We start from the raw sequence: 21,334 nt of genomic DNA, 5'->3' as shown, positions 1-21,334 counted from the left end.
GTTAAAATTCATAAGGTGTGTATCTTGTATATTTCACAGTCATGTTTCTCCCTCCTAGATAGTATGATATGTAAGTCTTGTTGTCCAGGATTATTAGATATGTGCATATCTTTGTTGATATTAAAGCAGTTATTTCTGCAATGTCTTACTACTGCAATGCATAGACATTTCATTTATCATCTGTGAGTGTAGAAATTAACAGGTTTATTCTGTGTACCATAACCTGGGCTTGTATTCTTCAGTGTTTTTGGTCTGAAATTTAGACTTGGGTTACAAAATGTTATTTTTTCATTTTTTTTCTGTCATTGTTAAATTAGCACAGTTAGTAATGAAACTCATTGTTCAGATACAGACATCTTCGGCAAAATGTCTTCAGTAAGATAAATTATTGCAAATATATTTGCTGCTCTTAAGTCTTATGTTTCATGCTTCTTTCTAAGCTTTGATGATGACAGGCCCTGGTTTCTCAGCAGTCTGTCCACGAGATGATTCACTGAGCGATTTTCAAGCCACCCTTAATTACTGTAATTTTTGTTTAAAGTTAAATATTAGATTCAGAATTGACTGATTTTAGTGAGTTTATATTTACTCATTTCAGTTTTATAATGAAGATGGCCTGTGTCATGAAAAAATTACTTTTGTCTTGTAAGTGGACAGTATATCACTACAGATCTGATCTTAACATTGGATGTAGTGAAATCTAGTAAAATAGACTTAAAAGGATACGTAGTAAAAATATTGAAAGCAACTTTAATTTCAAGGGTAGACACAAATTAAGCATAAAGTTAATTTTTGTATGCAGTTTTATGTTGATGTTCTTGTTCATGTTGTTACTGTTGTTATTGTATTTCATCACCATTTATAATGATTGTCATCAGTGCTACATTTATCTGAAGTAAGAGCCATCCCTTATTGCCAAATTTTCACTACAGGGTCTGTAAATGTTACTGGTCCACATTATTTTTGTAATATAAATCTCTATCCTATTAATACACTTTATTTAGGTTCCAAATACCTAAAAATCACCTTGGTGACAGACTGACAGTTTGAGGTGTTGTCAGTCTGATTTACCCCATCGGACTTGCATGGTAGGAGCTGAAGAATATGAAAAGCTGTAACAGGTGTAACATCATAAAATACAGGTCAAGTTCGACTTTGAGGTCAGTAGGTCAAAGGTCGAGGTTACAATGACCCAGAACTGTCAAACAGTTTCCGGATGATAACTTGAGAACACTTGGGCCTAGTATCATGAAAGTTGATAGGGAGGTTGGTCATGACCAGCAGATGACCACTATTGATTTTGAGGTCAGTAGGTCAAAGATCAAGGTCACAGTGCCCCGGAACAGTTGAACCGTTTCCGGACAGTAACTTGAGATCGGTTTGACAGATTTAAATAATGTTTGGTACACAAGTGAAGCGTCATAAAATACAGGTCAAGTTCAACTTTGAGGTCAGTAGATCAAAGGTCAAGGTTACAATGACCCGACAGTAACGGGTACAAACTGACGCTGGCTGTCAAAGTGTTAGGAATTCATCAGATCACAAAGACCATGATTAGTAGTAGTCAGTCACAGTGCCCGAACGTGAACCGTTTCGACATACTTGAGACGTTTGGCCAGATCATGAAAGTTGATAGGGAGGTTGGTCATGACCAGCAAATGACCCCTATTGATTTTGAGGTCAGTAGGTCAAGGTCACAGTGCCCCAGAACAGTTGAACCGTTTCCGGACAATAACTTGAGAACGTTTGGGCCTAGGATCATGAAAGTTGATAGGAAGGTTGGTCATGACCAGCAGATGACCCCTATTGATTTTGAGGTCAAGATCACAGTTATTCAGAACAGTTTGACTTTGACATTGGCTTACTTCTGTGACAAGGCCGTATTGTGGGGGTATAATTCGTCACTCTTGTGACAGCTCTAGTTTACATTGGATTGAAGTAAGAGAAAGCATCCAGTGCCACTGCCTCTTTTTTTGTTTGTGAAAGTTTTTTAACATTTTGTTTCAAAGCAATTTGAAGCCGCTCTAATTTTGAATCTCAATCTTTAATGGTATCCTGTTACCCCTAGGATGTATTTAATGTTTAAAAGCAAAAAGTAATGTTGCGGTTGTTTTGTTAATTAAATGGTTTTTTGATGTAATTGTACACCTTTTAATGCAATAAAAGGAAAAAGAATGTTTTTCTACATTTAAATGTCACTAAATGTTAACAAAAGTTTAATAATATCAAACAGAGACATTTCATTTTTTATTTACTTGTTTTTCATTTTGTTAAGTTTGTACCTTAGGTAGGAAAATGAAAACAAAATGTTTTTTTTTTGTATATGTTGTCAGTGTTTTTGCTTTTCTTTTATTATATGATACTTTGATATGACAAAGAAGATACACCAGCCAGATGTTACACAGGAATGATTTATTATCTCTGTTTTTTGTTAGGTCTCCAATGTTTATACTCTGACAATTCCATTAATATAAATATGCAGTCATTTGAGATGAAATTAACATTTACATTTTTACTGTAAAATCATTTTATTTTATGGGCTTTAAGTTTTGTGGTTTTGCAAAAAAAACAACTTCTTTATAGGGATATGAAATAATGGATTTCAGCTTTTGATATATGTGTAAAATGAGAGGAAGTTGTGTTTGTTTGTTGGAAGTTAATTTCGTGGATAAATGCAACCAGGAAATCCATGAAAGTTATGGTAGTCCTGTATGAAATATAAATGATTCCATAGTACCGGTAGTCCTTCCATGTTAGCTCAGCGGATTTGTTATTCTGATATCAAGTCCAGAGGTCTTTAGTTTGATTCCCAGTGGGGCTAAAGTTTTCTGAAACCATTTCATGTGACAGTGTGGTTTGCCCATATCTTCATATTTGGAAGGCAGTTGTCAATTTATTGTGAACATATTATACTGATTAGGAATTTTACTGTTAAAGATGGTGCTAGTGGGAAATGTATTGTATTTCTGATGGATGGGAAGGAACAATATTGTATTGGGAATTCCAGGGAAGTAAACTTGACTCACCAATACATAAATATAAAGCTTATAAATTGACTTTGTACAGTATTGATATAAGAAATTTTATTTAAGTGAAATTTCTCCTTTCGTTGAAGATTAAACAAGTAGAAGTAGAAGAAACAAATGGATGGGTAGGTTATCAGTAAAATACTTAATTTGTCCATCATTTAGATAAGAGTATATCAGTTTATCAGTTTTTATTGAAGATATATTAAATCATAGTACATAACTGTATTGCTGAGTGGTTTGTATTGTTGGATTTTCTTATCTAAGTATTGACTTTGTATGCATTATCTAACAGTATTATATTAACATGGGATTGTTTTGAGAACTCTTGCATAAAACAAATATTCATGAAAATATATTACCAGCAAAACCTGATTACATTTTGACCCATGGGTTTTCATCAATTTCTTTTTTAAAAGTTGGCAAAGTGCATTAGTTGCCTCATTCCTGCTATAGTCATGTAAACAGTAATTTTGTACAAGTATGTTGACAGTTTAACATGTACCCAAAATGTTTTATGTCAGTGACTTTTGAAAGGTAATGAAGTTCTTTAGAAACAAGTTATACACACAGCAAATTAACTTAATTTTAGAATGAAATCACACAGCTGGGTCATTTACAGTTCAGGCATTAATTTGCATTATTATCACAGGTTTATTAGATTTATGTTACAGCTGATTTTTTTTTGTGGTGATCGATGCAGTTTATCAACAGTATTTGAGATATGTAATGTAACAGAGGACAACTTCTCCACATTTGTCACACGTGGAAGAGAAATGACATGTTGAATCATTGTTTGCTTGGAACAAACTTGTAATTTATGAACTGGTAATCTTGTTACCGTGATACTAATTTGATCAGAGTGAATGTATGTATTCTATGTGTTCTGTACTTTGTTAAGTGTCAAAGCATGTATGATATTTAATTACTTACCTTACTATTTACTTTTTCTTGTGACTTATCTTTTGACAGAATCGAATTCTTTTAGTGCCTAATGATTTATTATTTAGTTTAGTTTTATACATTCTTATTTATTTTCATTGAAGACATCTCATTAAAATGTATATGACTTTTTATGGTTCTTTTTTATTCTTTGCAATGATTAAGTAAATACTTCAGTTTGGAAAAAAAATGAAGTAGATGTATTTGAAATTAGACCTCATAAATTTAGGCTCATTCACAAAACTGTACAGTCAGATTGTTAATACTCATGGGGGTTGAATATATATTTAGACTTTGTACTTCCAATGCACAAAGTAAAATCCCAGAAAACAAGCAAATTCCCATTCATTTTGGTTTTTTAAAGATGAATTCATTGAAATCATATCCCCATGAAACAGCAATTTTTGTCAGTCAAACTTGGAGTTTTAGGAATTTTGCAAGGAGGCCATGCTTTCACTTGTACTTTGAGTTGCTTAGGTCAAGGCCAAGATCATTGTTACTTGGAATAAAAAAAATGGTTTTCTCTCAATAACTTCAGTCAAGAATGAGGTAAGTAGACCAAACTTGGTACTTTCGTAGAGACCAATGTTTTTTGTTTAATTTTAAGTTGTTTGGGTCAAGGTCATTGTTAATGGCTTTCGATCAGTAAGTTAACTTGCAACAAAACTTTGTATAATAAGCAGCTTTCATGGAGATGAAAGCAGGTACATTTTGCATTGCTTTGGTCAAGGGTAAGGACAGAGTTACTGGTTTGCTTGAGTCAAGGTCATTGTTACACATAGACTTAAAATATATATTTTAAATTTACTTTACTCACTTCTTTAGAAATGAGATACTTTTACTGAAAATTGTAAGCTAATTCAGTTAGATAACTTGTGGAAGGAATGAGACATTTTTAGAAAACTGACATCCATGTTTGAAAATAGAAGGCAGAGAATGCTTGGATGAAACCATTATTGGTTTTTTTTTGGTAGTATTGTTAATGGTTTCGCAGTATTATGCAACAAATATTTGATAATAACAGCGCTGGAGTAACGTACAGTTTTGATTGCTTGTCAGTAACAAACCTGTTCTTGAGTAAGGCCATTGTTACCCATAGATTAATAATAGTCTAATGATTTCAGACACACTTCTTTACAAATAGTCACGAAAATAACTATTCGGCCCGAGGATGAACTCAGAAACCCGCATCCGTTAAAAGAAGCAACCTATGAGATAACCATGGAGGCTTGAAACATTATTGGTTCGTTGTTTACCAGTTAATGAATTTGCTTGTTATTCCAGAACCTAGAGAAATAGTCCCCAGTACGTGATAATTATTTCACACTAACCATTTTTGGTAAACTCTAAGCCATTTATCTTTACCAAATATGATCAGTTGCCATACTTTATAAAGTGAAAGTGTGGAAAGTACTTTTCATGGAATACGAATGGATAAGGACACACATCAGGAAGTATTCACAAGGTTTAACAGACTTAAATCTGTTTGTGCTTTGTTTGCTGCAAACCCCTACTTGACACTAGATCTTTCCTTCTCAAAAATTTTAAACATACAAATGTACAAAAGTATATTTTTATCATCTATTCAGACAATGATGTATTTACCTGATATAGCCAGAATACAATGCTTGTTTGGCAGAAAATTTACCTACTGTTGGGTCCAGGGTCTTTCATGAATTGCAGCAAGATCTAGAAATAAACTATACATCATTTTAAAGGGCATCTGAGGATGGTAGTAGGATTCTTTTGAATTTTTACAATTTTTTTGTATGAAATGTTGATTTTACGCTAAGATGATATCCAAATTTTTTTTATAAAAATCCATTTACAAGTAAAGTCAAAATGGATTTTTTTTTAAAAAACTGGGTGTCCAGATTGGCTGAAATCCTCTCACCTAGGGTTGTTGTTTTTTGACAATAGATTAAAAACTAATCAGGATATTTCAAACATTTAAGAAGTTCCTTTTACCACCCTTGGTTCTTTTGAATCATGTATAATAATGATAATGTCTTATATTTAGTGAGAAATTAAGGAAAAACATTGTTATGGAAAAGGTGGATCAAAAAGTAGTTCCTGTCAACTTTCATGCTTCAAAATAGCTTTTCTCACTGAAACCATTAGTTGTGTCAAGTTAACAAGTTGTGTTTTGCTTGAAGAAAGATATTATTTGTAATTTGGTAAATAATGGAGTAGTACCCTGTAGTTCAGGATGGTACAAATTTGCTTCCATTAACCTTTCTGGCTAAAATGAAATACCAGATTTTCTGTTCCCCTGCATTTCCTGTTTCACAGCTAGACTGTGTGGGAGTACATACCAGACACACCAACACTTTTCTTGTATCTTTTATGAGTTTGTGTATTATCTTGAAAGCCATACATCAGGAAAAAAAACAGTAGTTTAATGGGAAAGGCACCTTCAGTAATTACAATAATAACTACACTATACACCTTAAATCTTTGGATGATTTAATTTAGGCGTAAAAAAAAAAATTGTTTGTTTCCGGTATCCCGACCTACCCTAAATTTTTGGCCCGACCCTAAATGTTTTTATGGCCTTGGAGAATATTTTTTTCAACTTTTTAACAAAATGATGCAAAACTGCACTTTTTATGCGTTAAACATGACCAGTGATGTTAGAAATCAACTTACTGATGCTCTAAAGGCATATCCCCCTTATTTGTAATCATTTTTTGACAAAAAAATAATTTCCGAAAAGTCTCCCTTAATAGAAAAAATTTCCAAAAAAAAAATATTTTCCGACCTACCTACCCTAATTTTTTTGAGCATGTTACCGGAAACAAAGAATTTTTTTTTAGGCCTTAGGTCTACCTAAACAGTGCACCATAACTGATATCTAAGTCATCTTACAATAATCGTATTGCTTAAAATGCCATTTTACCTAATTAGTGATTTCTTCTCTTACAAGTAATTTTGGAAGCTTAAGCACTTTTCTTATAATGCTGGTATTGATTCTGGCTGAACATACAAGTAATTTAAGCAAACATTTTATATCAGGACAGGTTTTGTCTCCAATAAGCAAACTCTTTGCATGTGATAAACCATAGACACCCTTTAAGGCAAACACCATATCAGCAGGAATTAACAAACACTTCATTCACGTGACCATGTGGACTATTCATGGAAACATTTTACTTTCTTATTTTAAATGAACACTTGTCAGGCGAATGCTTTACATTCTCTATACCTAGGATTTTATTCTGGGTATTAAATATACCAAGTTCATAAGGGGCACAAACTTTAGGTGAATGCCAGATATTTAATATGGTCATACCAGTAGACCACCTCCAGATAAAGACAACACTTATACAGTCAAACCAAAGACTGACCATGGGAAATGAAAACAAGAGCTGTCGGAGGACAGCAACGCTCGACTATTCAACAGCCTTGTCGACTGAATGAATACGAGTCGAAAAAGGGGCATAATTTAAAAAAAGCAAAATAGGGTTATGGAACCTGCATAGTGCTTATCAGCTCATGACAGTGGACAAGTGTGTGAAGTTTCAATCAATTCCCATTAGTGGGTACTGAGATACCAGCTTACATATAAGAATTTAACCCAAAACTCCTAAGTTTAAAAAGGGGCATAATTTTGTAAAATGCAAAGTTGAGTTATTGACCCTTTGCACTGCATGTCATATCATGACAGTGAACAAGTGTGTGAAGTTTCAATCCTTTCCCATTAGTGGATACTGAGATACCAGCTTACATACAAAACCTTAACCAAAAAATTCTAAGTCGAAAAAAGGGGCATAATTTTGTAAAAAAGCAAAACAGAGTTATGGAACCTGCTTTGTGTATGTCAGATCATGACAGTGAACAAGTGTGTGAAGTTTCAATCCATTCCAATTAGTGAGTACTGAGATACCAGCTTACATACAAAACCTTAACCAAAAATGTCTAAGTCGAAAAAGGGGCATAATTTTGTAAAAAAGCAAAATAGAGTTATGGAACCTGTGCAATGTAAGTCAGTTTATCACAGTGAATAAGTGTGTGAAGTTTCAATCCATTCCCACAAGTGGTTGCTGAGATACCAGCTTACATACAAAACCTTAACCAAAAATTTCTAAGTCAAAAAAGGGCATAATTTTGTAAAAAAGCAAAATAGAATTATGGAACCTGTGCAATGTAAGTCAGTTGATCACAGTGAATAAGTGTGTGAAGTTTCAATCCATTCCCACAAGTGGTTGCTGAGATACCAGCTTACATACAAAAACTTAACCAAATCGGGACGCGGACGCCGATGCGGACGCGGACGCCGACGCATGGGCGAGTCCAATAGCTCTACTATTCTATGAATAGTCGAGCTAAAAATGGTCTTTGTTGACAGGTGGTCTCTTAGCATAGGTATGGTTATACGTGAAGAGAAAATGGTGGTTTTTCGAAAGCAGGTTTTATAAAAGTGGCTTTTAATCAGAGGTTGTGTATAACCTGCCTTGAAAACCTACCATCATCACGAACTATTAAGCAGTATTACTTTACCTGTTACAGAACGATAGACCACCTGTCCTCTTATTTTCCAAGGGTGGTCTTTATAGACAGGTTTCACTGCACATGACGCCATATACAGACACTTAATATTTAGGAAGAAATAAAACACTTCCAGTCACCATCATTATGATGATATATTGTATTTTATTTTTTATACAACAGCAAAGCTGACATGACATAATATATCTGCTTGCCTCGTTATATTGCATCTAATTTACATATCTGCTGTACACATCAATGGCAATGATAATATGCATAAAATACTGAGGTAATCATGCAGTTTATATACTGGGAGTAAATCTTTTTTTTTTTTAATGAATGATATAAAATGTAGGAATGAATTATGTGGGGAAATGAATAAATTTGATTAAACATAGTTATCTGATTACAAAAAAAACAGCAATGGAATATAATATATTAGTAGCTTTATCATTTACTAGTATGTATGTACATACTGGCATCGTTTTTTTTTTCTATCTTATGTACAAGTCAAAACTTTTCCTCCCACAGTTTTCAGAAATTTTGATTCAATATAACCTTAAAGATTGATTCAAATCGCCTAGTGCATGAACAAATACAATTCCTATGATTATTATAGAAACATTTTTTTTCCTTTCTTTTTATTTGCAGTCATAATTAAGAGAAATTCCTTAGATTGGTTGCATGTGTATTTTTCATTATTTAGTTACCGGTATGTTCATGATTCCGCAGCTTTAATAATAATATTTTTTCTCGTTAAATGACATCTTTCCATTCTTTAATTAAACTAATAATATTGTACAAACATATCATGGGTATATTACATCGACAGATGATTCTATCCCATGTAGTGCATCCTGTTCACATCTAAAATTTAAGTTATTGATGTTTATTAGTAAATCTTTCGTACAGTGACAACTCAAGTTATACAAGTTTACCAAAATGTTATGTATTCACTGTCAGAAGTATGCAGGAGAAACTTTTTCTGAACTCTCTTCGGTGTTAATAGAAACAACAACATGTTCAATGTCAAGGTCTTTGTCTGTAACCTGAATGCCTATACTGACACAGGGAACATTGTTTGCAGTGAAACCAAAATCTTTATCTTTGTCCAGAGGCATATAAATGTCAGGTACTTGAACACCCACATCTTTCAGAACTATTACACTTCCCTCCCTTATTACCTTTGTAACTGAAGGTATGTCTGTTTCAGTGCTTTCAGGTGTTTTATTTATATCTGGTGTTATTAAACTTTCTACTGGCATTGCTACAGATTTTTCAGTCATCTCATTTACAGCTGGCTTAACAGTTTCAGTTTCTTGTGGGGCTGAATCAGTCTTTTTAATATCTACTTCATTAACAATACCACTAATATCATCTGTATTGCTTTGCATGTTTGAATCAGTCTTTCCAGTAACTACCTCAGCAGCAACACTACTGATACCAACTGCCTTCACCGTCTTTACTTCTTCAGCTTCATCTAAATCAGCTGATTTAGTTTTAATCTCAGTATTCTCAATAACTTTTTCCTGTGAAGTTTCTTTCTTTCCACTAAAGTCTTCAACAATTTGCTGCAGTTCAACATAAGCATCACTTTCATCTTCATGTTCATGATCACTTTTTGTTTTCACCATATTGGCTAGTGTGGCTCTAAATTCTTCATCAGAATAAATCATATTGGAAAATGCAGTTTCACCTGACATTTGTTCAGATTCTTCTGCTTTTGACTCTTCTTTTGTACTTCCAGTTTTCAAAGTTTCAGTAATGTTGGTATTTTCAGCTGGTATTTTCCCTACCTCATTTGTTTCAGCATTTAATACTTTGACTGTATTGAGTTTAAGAACTTTTTCTGGAACAGAGGACTGAATCTTTTGTTTACTTTTGTCTTTATCAATTTGAATTTCTTTTACCTTTGTTTTTACAACTTGTGCATATTCTACATCTTCTGTTACGATTTTAGTGTCTTGTGGTATAGCACTTTCGGTACATTCTGACTTTGCATTTACAATATTAACATATTCATCTTCAGTATTTTCTGGATTTAAAGAAGCATGCAATTCAGCTACAGTATTACCTAAAGTATCTGTAGCTTTTGTAGAGTTGTCCTCTAAGGAATCAGATTTTGTAAGTTTAGTTTTGTCACTTTTCTCTATTGCAACAGTTTTGTCTAAAGATGCTTGCTTCACGATTTTTTCAGTTTTTGTTTCCACAGTAGACTTGACCAAGTCGATAGTTTTGTTTAAGACTGTCATATTGCCCTTCTTACTACTGGCTTTCTTTGTCCCAATTTGCCCGCCCGCAGGATTTGTAGACACCTCTGGTTCTTCATCTGGAAATATATGATAGTACTTAATTATACAGGTAACTGACAAAAGCTTTGTGTAACAGTTTCTATTCCATTTACGAAAATCAGACACTGCACAAAATTTATGGACAGAAATTGGTGCATAAAGAAAATGGAATAATATCAACCTTGAAGTCAAAAGAAAATTGGAAAAATTAGCATATCTTAACTTAATAACTTGAGATTTATTATCTGCAGCATTTTCTGTTTTTAAAGATTCTTCTTTTTGATAAAAGATTCTTTTACTTAGATATGCAAGCAACCTCTTAATCTGTAAAATGGAAAACCAACCTTGTGACAGATCAGACAATGAAACACCCTCAAAGACATCTGTCTGAGTAAAGTCCAGATCTTCCTCGACAATACCTGCAAATATATGTATACAGATGTAGAACAGATACATGTTGACATAGGACAGATACATGTTAATATGGAAAGGATTCATGTTGACATAGAACAGGAAGATTTTGACATAGATTGGATACATGCTGAAATAGAAGAAAACATGTTTACATAGAAAAGATATATGTTGATATACAGAACAAGATACATGTTGATATAGAACAGATACATAATTGACATGTTTTTATAGATGGATACATGTTTATATATAAGTGATACATGTTAATATAGAACAGACACATGTTGATATAGAACACATACATGTTGATATGGAAATGATTCATGTAGACATAGAACAGAAGATGTTAACATAGAATGGATACATGCAGAAATAGAAGAGATACATGTTTACATAGAAGAGATACATGTTTACAAAGAAGAGATACATGTACATGTTTACATAAAAATGATACATGCTGAAATAAAAGAGATACATGTTTACATAGAAAAGATACATGTTTACATAGAAGAGATACATATTTACATAGAAAAGATACATGTTGACAGAGAACAGATACAAGTTGATATAGACGCCTAGAACACAACTAAATAAGATATATAGCAGTGTCTGCTCATGTGAGGTAATGAAATGTTCACACCCCTTATGCCACTTAACAAAGACCTACATCATCACTACATATAAAAAGAATGTTTGGAACCAGCTTATGCACATATTAAAGTTAACATTTAAAAACTTTTACAGATATGAGTTGTTTGGACAGATGTTTCATATTATTTAAATAAATTGTCCAGCTTTAACTGTATGATGAATAACAATCCTTTTGTGCCAAAAACATTTTGCATAATTAATCAGATTACACTAAATTATGATGTAAGACAGTCTGTACTCCTACATCCTGCATTTTACTTAAAGTAATTATTTATCCTAGATTATATTTGTCCAAGCAAAAAAATTCATACTCTAGTGTGCAACATTTTCTGTTTGTTGTATTTCTTTTATTTGGGTCTATCCAGCTTCAACTTGGCAGAGTCAGTTTGAGCAGAATCCTTGATTGCTGTTTTGGATTGCTTATCAGAAGTTTGGTCATGTTAAGATCATAGACTTGAAATTTTTTTTATCAAAACTGAAAATTGTGGTTAATAGTTGATAAAAGAGAAAGTGAGAACTATGCTTTATTAGGTTGCAACTTTTTGTTATTGCCGTATTAATAATAGTTCAGTTTTTAAGTTTATTTTCAATATTCTATCAGACTGTTATATTTATTGCTGTTTTATTTTCTTATTTACTTTCAAATTAGTTTTTTTTTTGTACAAAATGTTTGCATATTAATCAAATGCAAATCTGTTACCTTTATTTTTTTGTGGTGGTAGACCTGTCATTAATGTTGATAAAATGTTTGGCTTGAGCCATTTGCTTTAAACAAATTACATGTTTTTGTTCTAACTTATACCTACTATGTTACAGGATAGAGACAATAAAATGTGATAGAACTAAAAGATACCGTGACAAAATATAACAAGTGAAAATTTTTACAAATACCGGTCTATCTATTTTTCTCAGAAGATGGGTTTGCTTCTTGAATATTTGGCCCACTTTCTGTTTTAAGGTGGTCAGTCACATTTTATGACATTTTTCATCTTTAGTATATAATGCTACAGATTTCTTTAAGGAACAAAAAGACCCATTTCATAGATTTAGATCCCTATTAGAAATGTATGTTTTACTATCCTTTCTGAAATTTTGTAATTATTCCCCTTTAATATGAAAGTTTTCAAAAAGTGAACTGTTGCTTTTGATTTCAATATAATTTCTAAATCTACATTTGCATTTGATAGATATTGGAATATTTTTACGATCTGAACCAACAGGCAAGTTTTAAAACAATTTGTAGCTTCGGACTTCATTTATTTCCAATCTATCCTGGTTGTGCAACAAAGATAGGTAAAGGGACGTAATAAGAATTTTACAAACTTGCATTTCTTATGAATTTCAGCTAAATATATTATTTCACGAATATGATATAGTAGTTCTTATATTCATGTGATTTCTTAAGCACAGTATGTTTATTAAATTTATACACTTGCTAAAATAACTCTATCTTGGTTTGTCAACCAGGATAGGAAAATCAAATTGTAAGAGTACCCATAGTGAAATTGTAACACGTGCTAAACAGTCAGTGAATGCACCTAAGTGTATCTTTGTTAAACTTTCGACCAAATCCATTTCTTCAGATTCTGATTAACCACCTTCAATTGTTTGTTAAAGAAAGTTCTAGAATTTTGTCAGCCTAATGAAAATAAAACAATCGTAATTTGCAAATTTTGCCTGTAGTGGATATTTTCCAGACAGTCATTAGATTCTACTGGGTTTTTTTCGTTTTACAAAATAGCATGTTTAGAAGAAAATTCAGTGAACACATTACAGATCCTATCTGTACTGACATTCTAAAATCTCCAGGGAGATGTGGAAAATGGAAGAATGCAGAAATTTGCAAGTCATAAACATTCAAATTTGTAAATGTTTTGTTTATCTCAGTTTATTGCAAAATAAAATAAAAGGCCTGCAAACATTACAGAAAAATGCAATGTTGTTCAAGTGCATTAAGTACGATGTACTCGGTACGTGTGCTATTACCAGAAAAAAATTAACTTAGACATGACTTTCAGTCAGCATTTTGTCCAGAAGCATTTGAATACCATGCTAAATTTCTATAATGAACTTGTCCATCTTCCAGTTTGGACGGTACCATTAAATCATTAACTGTTAAAAGGGGTGCTTACCAAAAGATACTGGCTGAATAGTGAACAGTGCAGTTCATGATCAGACTGCATGGATATGCAGGCTGATCTTGATCTGTACTGGTCGCAAAGGCAGAAGCAATCGTGTCCAGCCTGATAAAGGTTAATCAAAATGGAATCAAATCTTGGAAATAAAACTGATGTCAATATTCCTGATCTATAGAATTTTGTGAAAATGCACTTAATTTATTGCAAAATGTTTGATAAAAAAAAAGTCAAATCCGACATCCTGATCTACTTGAGATTTTGTGACATATACAGACAAAATGTAAAACAAATATGAGAATAATAAAAAAAAAAAAACGATATAAAAAAGCTAATATAAATAATCCATACAAAAAAAAATTATGGCCTGATGGTCAATTTGATGAACTTTTATGTTATTTAGTCAGTCAGTTTGCCCTTTAATAATGATATTTATTAAGTGTTTCAGTGAAAAGGCAAATAGTTTTATAAGCTTAACATTCTTCAGTAATTTGCTTTCATTGCGACCTTAGACTTCCTTTAAATTGCTCAATTACTGCTATGCTTGAACTAACATTTTCTCATCTTTGTTTCAAGCTTTTAGATATTTCACCTTGGTTAGTTTGCCCTGTCAATCATTAAATCATATCACCATGTGAATCAGTGAAATAAGATTTCAGTTATTTAGGTTATAACATTTAGTTCATGTGAGGTGTTTTACCTGTGATTATTATTCAGGTGAAATATGTTTACTTCCTTCAAACTATAGGAGCTGCAGACTACTTGGTGTCTTTAAAATGATATAATAATGTCACCTTAAATTTTAATACCTCTTGTTTTCCTTACCATTTTATATTTGAAATAATATATACCATAGAGCTTGTAATTTACTACATTTTTAGCTGGACTTTTCAAAGAAAAAGTAGAGCTATTGCACTCGCCCCGGGGTCAGCATGAAATGATAAAGTCAAATATCTCTGTTACTATCAAAGCTATTGACTTAAACTTAAAGTAGTTATTTACTATCAAAGTCTACACCAAAAGAAACAATCCTCATAACTCTGGTTTGAATTTTGACAGAATTATGCCCCTTTTTAACATAGACTTGAAAATGCTATTAGTCAGATTTCAGACAAGTCTCAGAATGCTGCCCTGCCACTGGTCAGTTTCCAGACCAGTTTCAAATGCTGTCCAGTTATTGGTCAGATTTCAGACCAGTCCCAGAATGCTGCCCTGCCATTGGTCAGTTTCTAGACCAGTCTCAGAACACTGTCCTGCTATTGGTCAGATTTCAGACCAGTCCCAGAATGCTGCCCTGCCATTGGTCAGTTTCTAGACCAGTCTCAGAATACTGTCTTGCTATTGGTCAGATTTCTGACCAGTCCCAGAATGCTGCCCTGCCATTGGTCAGTTTCTAGACCAGTCTCAGAACACTGTCCTGCTATTGGTCAGATTTCAGAACAGTCCCAGAATGCGGCCCTGCCATTGGTCAGTTTCTGGACCAGTCTCAGAACACTGTCCTGCTATTGGTCAGATTTCAGACCTGTCTCAGAATGCTGCCCTGCCATTGGTCAGTTTCTAGACCAGTCTCAGAACACTGTCCTGCTATTGGTCAGATTTCAGACCAGTCCCAGAATGCTGCCCTGCCACTGGTCAGTTTCTGGACTGAGCTAAAAATCAAACGCCAGAGTTCTGAGACCCAGTAGACAGCATAATGCCAATAACAAATTCAAATCTATTTAGATACAAGCATTTGCATAACACAACTATTTGATATGGAGCACACATCACCTATGACCAAGTATTTAGTTATGTATTTAGTTAATGCCACTGATGACAGTTGAAACATTGAGATGTTGATGAATTACATCCAAAGTAATTAACTGAAATTTATATTTATGATATTTGTATTAATTTACTATCTGTCTAAACTGAAATGACAGTAATGGTTAATATTCCCATAAAAGAAGGCAAATATAACAAGGCATAGACCTAACAAGAAGTAATCTTTATAAATTTCAGTAGTTTTTGTTTCCTTAAACTTTCTCAGAAATAAATACATGTGTGAAATGACCAGTTTTAAAAATCTACAACCACTTCACATGACCTTAAGCTTAAAGATCCTTGAATAATTTTGATTCTGAGGTTAAAAACTGATTTTGGGTACTTCCCTGCCATAGGTCAGTTTCAATACTGATCTTTAATCAGCCAATCAGATGCTAAGTTTTAAGACTGCATGGTCCATTAAGTTGGCTTCCCTCAAGTTCAGAGTTCAGGTCTAGCACTACTCATAAAAGTCTTAATCAAATCATTAGCTTCCTTAGAAATCAAGTATTTTAAAGCCTGTCCAAATAGTTCAGTAGAATTTGCAAGACTGCTGACCCAGAGGTTGTGAGGTCAATGACAGAATAAAATACAAAGCAAGTCATTCATACTCAATTTAGATGGGGTGTGGAAATTGTCAGTTACTTGCCAACAAGTAAGTATCTGTACAGAAACCTGGTCCACTGAGTAGGTAAACTAATTGCTGTTACACTTCTGATATATTTCATCAAATGAAATGGTGTTAAACCGAAATGAAACAAGAATTTTTAACTGCAATACTCACTTCTCCTTGACCTTGGTGCCAAAGGTTCTCCTCTACCAATATCTATCATTGAGGTGCTTCTCTGATCAAGTGAGCTTCCAATCTTCTTTGATGACCTTTTCTTCTCCTTTTTAGCTTTTATTTTCTTCAGTTTCGTTTTCTTCTTGTCCTCAGACTGTTTTCTCATTGTCACCTCAGCACCATCCTCAGGAATTCCAGCCTTGTGGAGATTTGGAGTAGAAGTTGAAACATCATCACTTCCTTTACGAAAAGAAAATTTTCCAAATCTCCACTTCGGTTTCTTTGTTTCTACTGTCTGGGAAGCATTTGGGTCCATTGAAACAACACTGGCTGATTCCAGCTCGTCAGATTGTTTCTTTTTTCCTCCAAATTGAAAAGACCAACTCTTTTTCTTAAAATTTGCCTTCTCCGGTGTTAGCATATCAGATCTTCTTATTATTGACCCAGAACTTGTTCCAGAATCGTTTGATGCATTAGACTGCCTTTCATCATCAAACAATTGTTTTTCTTCTGTTTTATTCACTGTTTCAGCACTGGTCAATGATGGTAATGTTTCTGACACAATAGTCTTTACGGGTTCAACTAAACCTTCAACATCAACAGGTCTTTCATTAATGTAAACAAAGTCCTCATCAGTCTTGTCACCATTTATATAAACTACATCTGTATGTTCACATTTTCTGTCTTCTTTAGCACTTTGGACATTTTCAGTGCCACTTCTTTGTAACACTGTTTTCGTAATGTCTTCAGTATCTGCCTGCAGTGACACCTCTTCTTTCGTTTTTATCAAATCTTTTATTTTTGGCTTTGTCTTTTGTACAACAGCATATTCCACTGCACCATTTGTTGCCTGGTCACTAATTTTATCAACTACAATTCCACTATCAAGTGAATTCAATCTCCTAACTTCACGATTTCTTTTAGTATATTGCCCACTACTGCCAAATTCAGAATCCTCTGATTTAACAGGTTGAACGCTGTTTTCTGGGACACTTTCTTCAACAATGTCATGTTTCGATTGAGTTTTAATTTCTACAGAAATATCTGCATCAGTTCTAGGTTTTCTTTTGCTAAATTTAAACATTTTTGCAACGAAACTACCCTTGGGACGCTTTGTCGCTGGTGTTTTGTTTTCTGTGTCCAAATTATCTTTGTTTTCAAAATGCTCCTTCACTGATTCAATAACTTCCCGTTGGAATATATTGTCAGCCGACTTTGACTTTCGTTTTTTACCTGTGTTTTCTTTTTTATTGGGATCGAAAATATTCTCAGTTGAACCTGTTAATATTCCACACTTGAGTGCATAACTCACGTCTGTGTCGCTTCTTTTAACAGGTTCAGCTATTTTAGTTTCTACCTTTTCCGTCTTAACTTCAGATGCGTTTACGTCAATTTGTGACTTACCATCCGCTTCAATGTTGCTGTACAAATTATCACAGGGAGGATAAGGTTCCACGTGTTCGACTTGGAGAACAGATACTGATTTAGCTTGTTCTATAACTTGCACTTCTTCAACAGCCTCTTCCAAACGAATTTCGTCTATATCAGTGACTTGTTCGACCTTGCTGGTTCGGCTTAGCGATCTATGTACGGCCCTGTCTGCGGCTTCACTTATCAGCGCCTTACATTCCTCTATAAGAGAGTAGTCACTGTCATTAGAAGTATTTGGGTGCGTTTGTTCCTCGGCGCCGTCGTCTGCTTTCGATTTATTGTTTTCTATTCCTCCTGTAAAGTAAATAGATAATTATATGAGTATTACCATTAAGGAACAAAGAATATGTCGCGCTTGTTAAGACAGAACTTGTCATCTTTCCCCCCTTGGATGGTGTTATCTGTAAGTAAAAGCGTTATTGTACTTATATCAACTCATATTGTAAGACGGGAACATCCGCAGCAGCTGTTGTGTTTTTCTGTGAATTTAGAATATGGTCTTACCATACGGGCTTAGAAACCACTCCTCTTGGGAGTAAGGAAAATTATGAATTCTATTATTAATATGACATGTTGATTTACATAAAGCCACTTATTAATGATTAAGCCCTTTAAAATTGTCATTATGAAATAGCCATTAATCTTGACGTCACACAGCCTTGGCGTTCCTTAACTTTAAAAACTGTCATTTTCACTCCAATATTGCGAGTTAACAACCAAACTTCCTGTATGTATTTACAGTTTAAAAAACCAATTTGTCATACTCCATTTTTACTTGGTAGTTGTACAAATTGTTTACTTAGATATACCGAAATCTGAAATGTAAATCATTTGCCGTCTTTATTAATAACCGTGGCTAACACTGGCATAAGAAATAGATGAGCTGGGTGTCTTCATTACAAACGATGCATCATAAATTCGTATCTGTCACGAATAAATAACTCAAAACTATATCATAATGAATTGTGCACGGTGCATTAAGTTTATGTTTAATTGTATATGACTTGCAAAATATATTAATCTAAAACAATTCACATGTACACATTGTAATTTCACTGCAGGGTAAACACAGTACGAAACCATTCAAAATAACAGCGGACTCGGTTCATGTGGGACTTCTCACTAAATTAATATTTCAACACTTCGCCATCAGCTGATTATTTGCGCATCCCCCTCTTTCCATTCCACTGAATTTTGAATATTCAAAACAAGAATGTATCTACACAGAAAGTGTATATCCTTCGGAAAAGAGAAACGTAAACTATATCTTTTTACTGAATCTAAAATTCGGTATTAATATCTATTCATGTGTACAGAATAAGCTTTTGAATAACTTAAATTTGTTAATAGATTGAAATATGATATGCATGTTTTACTGATAACAAGTTTATAATTACCAAATTTAAAGTGGTTTTTGTTGTATATTTGTTCACCGTCTGCTTCTATAGGGTTGTTAAATTTAAAATGATATGACAGTAAGAAAAAAAGTGTTGATAGCTATATTCTTACAGTAAAAACAAGGCACCAGCTTAATGGTGTGGTTATATATTGACAAGAAAGTATACTTACTTATTTTAACAGTTGGTTGTTGATGTATATCGCCCGTCACAATAGGTTCCTTGCAGTCTGGAACCGAGTACTCGGACTCGACCAGGACTCGGTGAAACTGGCCACTCTTACCCCCGCCTCCAACACTCTGCCTTACACCCTCGCTATGGGACACCTCTGTAAACAGATATATACACTAACTTCGTTTCCTTTCGGAGTAAATCCGTCTGCTTGCTATTAAATTGGAGAGAAAATAACAATGCCAGTATTCCAAAGTTGTATTGTATTGAATGGGAAAATTATTCTTCAAACGTTACATGTGAGCTGTTTTACATTCCAATATTGTCAACACTGTTATCTGTCATTAATAAGTATAATCCAGGTAAATATGTACGAATAATCCGAACACCTACAAGTTTATTTTCACTTTAAAACTACAACCCAAATTCGTTCACAAAGGCGTGCACACTTTGATATGAATACTTTTTTTTTCAAAAGCTTCATTTTTCACAGTCTTGCAGCTGACGGATCCATGTTTGCCAGCTGTAGCAGCCCTTGTGTGCAGCGTTTTATAACTAACAGCTCACTTTAACTGAGTCCCATTATCAAATAAAATCCAAAAAATGCATTTTAAAATACATTGATTTACTAATTATTATGAAAACGTAAAAAATTTGCTTTTAAACCTCAAGTTTCATTCTTAGTTCCGCAACATATAATCCCAAATAGTTCTGAAATCTTTTAACCATACTAAACAATTTGTCACGCACGGTGCAAGTACGATATACTGACGCACAATTTGTTTTACGTGTTGCGAATTAATTTTGTGATAAAAGTATTCACTACGGCAAATAATTTTGCAATAAAACTGAAAGAAAATATAATAAACTAAATTTGAGGAAATAATACCATTAGTAAATATCCGCGTGTCATACCGATACCGGACCTGACACTGGGTCACAAGGTCAGGGGTCATATATAAGAAATCATATGGGGAATCGCCAGGGGTTATGTTTTATGGTCCCCTATACGTATAGAGAGGCCAGGGGTGATGCACTAAAACGTTCAGGCATGGATTTATGTTGTTAACTCGATTGAGAGAACTGGTGCCATATTTAGAGCCACTGATGTGGGAAATCCAGAACTGATGCCATATGCAAAGAGGCTTTGTCGCGACACTGATGAGGGAAATTCAGATCTGGTGGCACATATTGAGGATTGGTCGCGACTCTGATGGGCGCGGGGATTTAGAGCAGTGTCACGACACTGATCGGGAGAGCGGACGCAGTGGTCCAGTGGTAACACTGTTTGACTACAAAACCAGGAGTCGTGAGTTCGAGCCCCCACTCCTCCAACTAAAAATTAGGATAAGGGAGTCACCGGTGGCGACTATAAATAAGCTTACATACAAACAAACAAACACCGATCGGGGAAATCCGGAACTGGTATCATAATTATAATTATGTAGAGGATTGGCTGTGACACTGGTTGGATCGAACAGAAGATGTACAGAACGGGTTTTATTTTAATCATTTCTTATCAAAAGCGCAATTCAGGTACTAAAATTGTTATTTCTAGACATACCTTATCATTAATGTACGCCTAACAATTATTTCAATTTAGATTGTTTCAACATGCAGTTCGAAAATATAGTGTACTTGAAATAGACCTAATAACAGTGTAATCTATACGGTAAGGACATTGAAACCAGGTAAATGTGAAAGGCACGTGTTCATATCAATCTGACTAAAGTGCTTGATCTTCTAAACGAAGATCTGAGAACGACCCATTCACATTCGTCTTCTGTATATTTTGGATTTC

General features: G+C 33.8%; 1 protein-coding gene across 2 annotated transcripts; it reads right to left on the bottom strand.

Annotated features, from left to right (window-relative positions):
• Window positions 1-8,601: 8,601 nt before the first annotated feature.
• Window positions 8,602-20,308, bottom strand: LOC123551907 (uncharacterized). Of its 2 annotated transcripts, XM_045341185.2 has the most exons (5): window positions 20,200-20,308; window positions 19,535-19,690; window positions 16,535-18,259; window positions 11,092-11,166; window positions 8,602-10,785 (listed from the first exon to the last, which is right to left on the bottom strand). In XM_045341185.2, exons 3-5 carry the CDS (start codon window positions 17,616-17,618, stop codon window positions 9,416-9,418), a joined length of 2,529 nt encoding a protein of 842 aa, XP_045197120.2. In that variant the 5' UTR covers window positions 17,619-18,259; window positions 19,535-19,690; window positions 20,200-20,308; the 3' UTR covers window positions 8,602-9,415. The 2 variants fall into 2 exon arrangements, with proteins under 2 accessions (XP_045197120.2, XP_045197121.2); XM_045341186.2 differs by lacking the exons at window positions 19,535-19,690; window positions 20,200-20,308 and adding an exon at window positions 18,470-18,651.
• Window positions 20,309-21,334: the final 1,026 nt, after the last annotated feature.

Source organism: Mercenaria mercenaria, chromosome 4 (assembly GCF_021730395.1).
Source record: "Mercenaria mercenaria strain notata chromosome 4, MADL_Memer_1, whole genome shotgun sequence".
Lineage (NCBI taxonomy): Eukaryota > Metazoa > Mollusca > Bivalvia > Venerida > Veneridae > Mercenaria > Mercenaria mercenaria.
The sequence above is the reverse complement of the archived record's forward strand: the minus strand, read 5'-3'. Positions and strand labels throughout refer to the sequence as shown.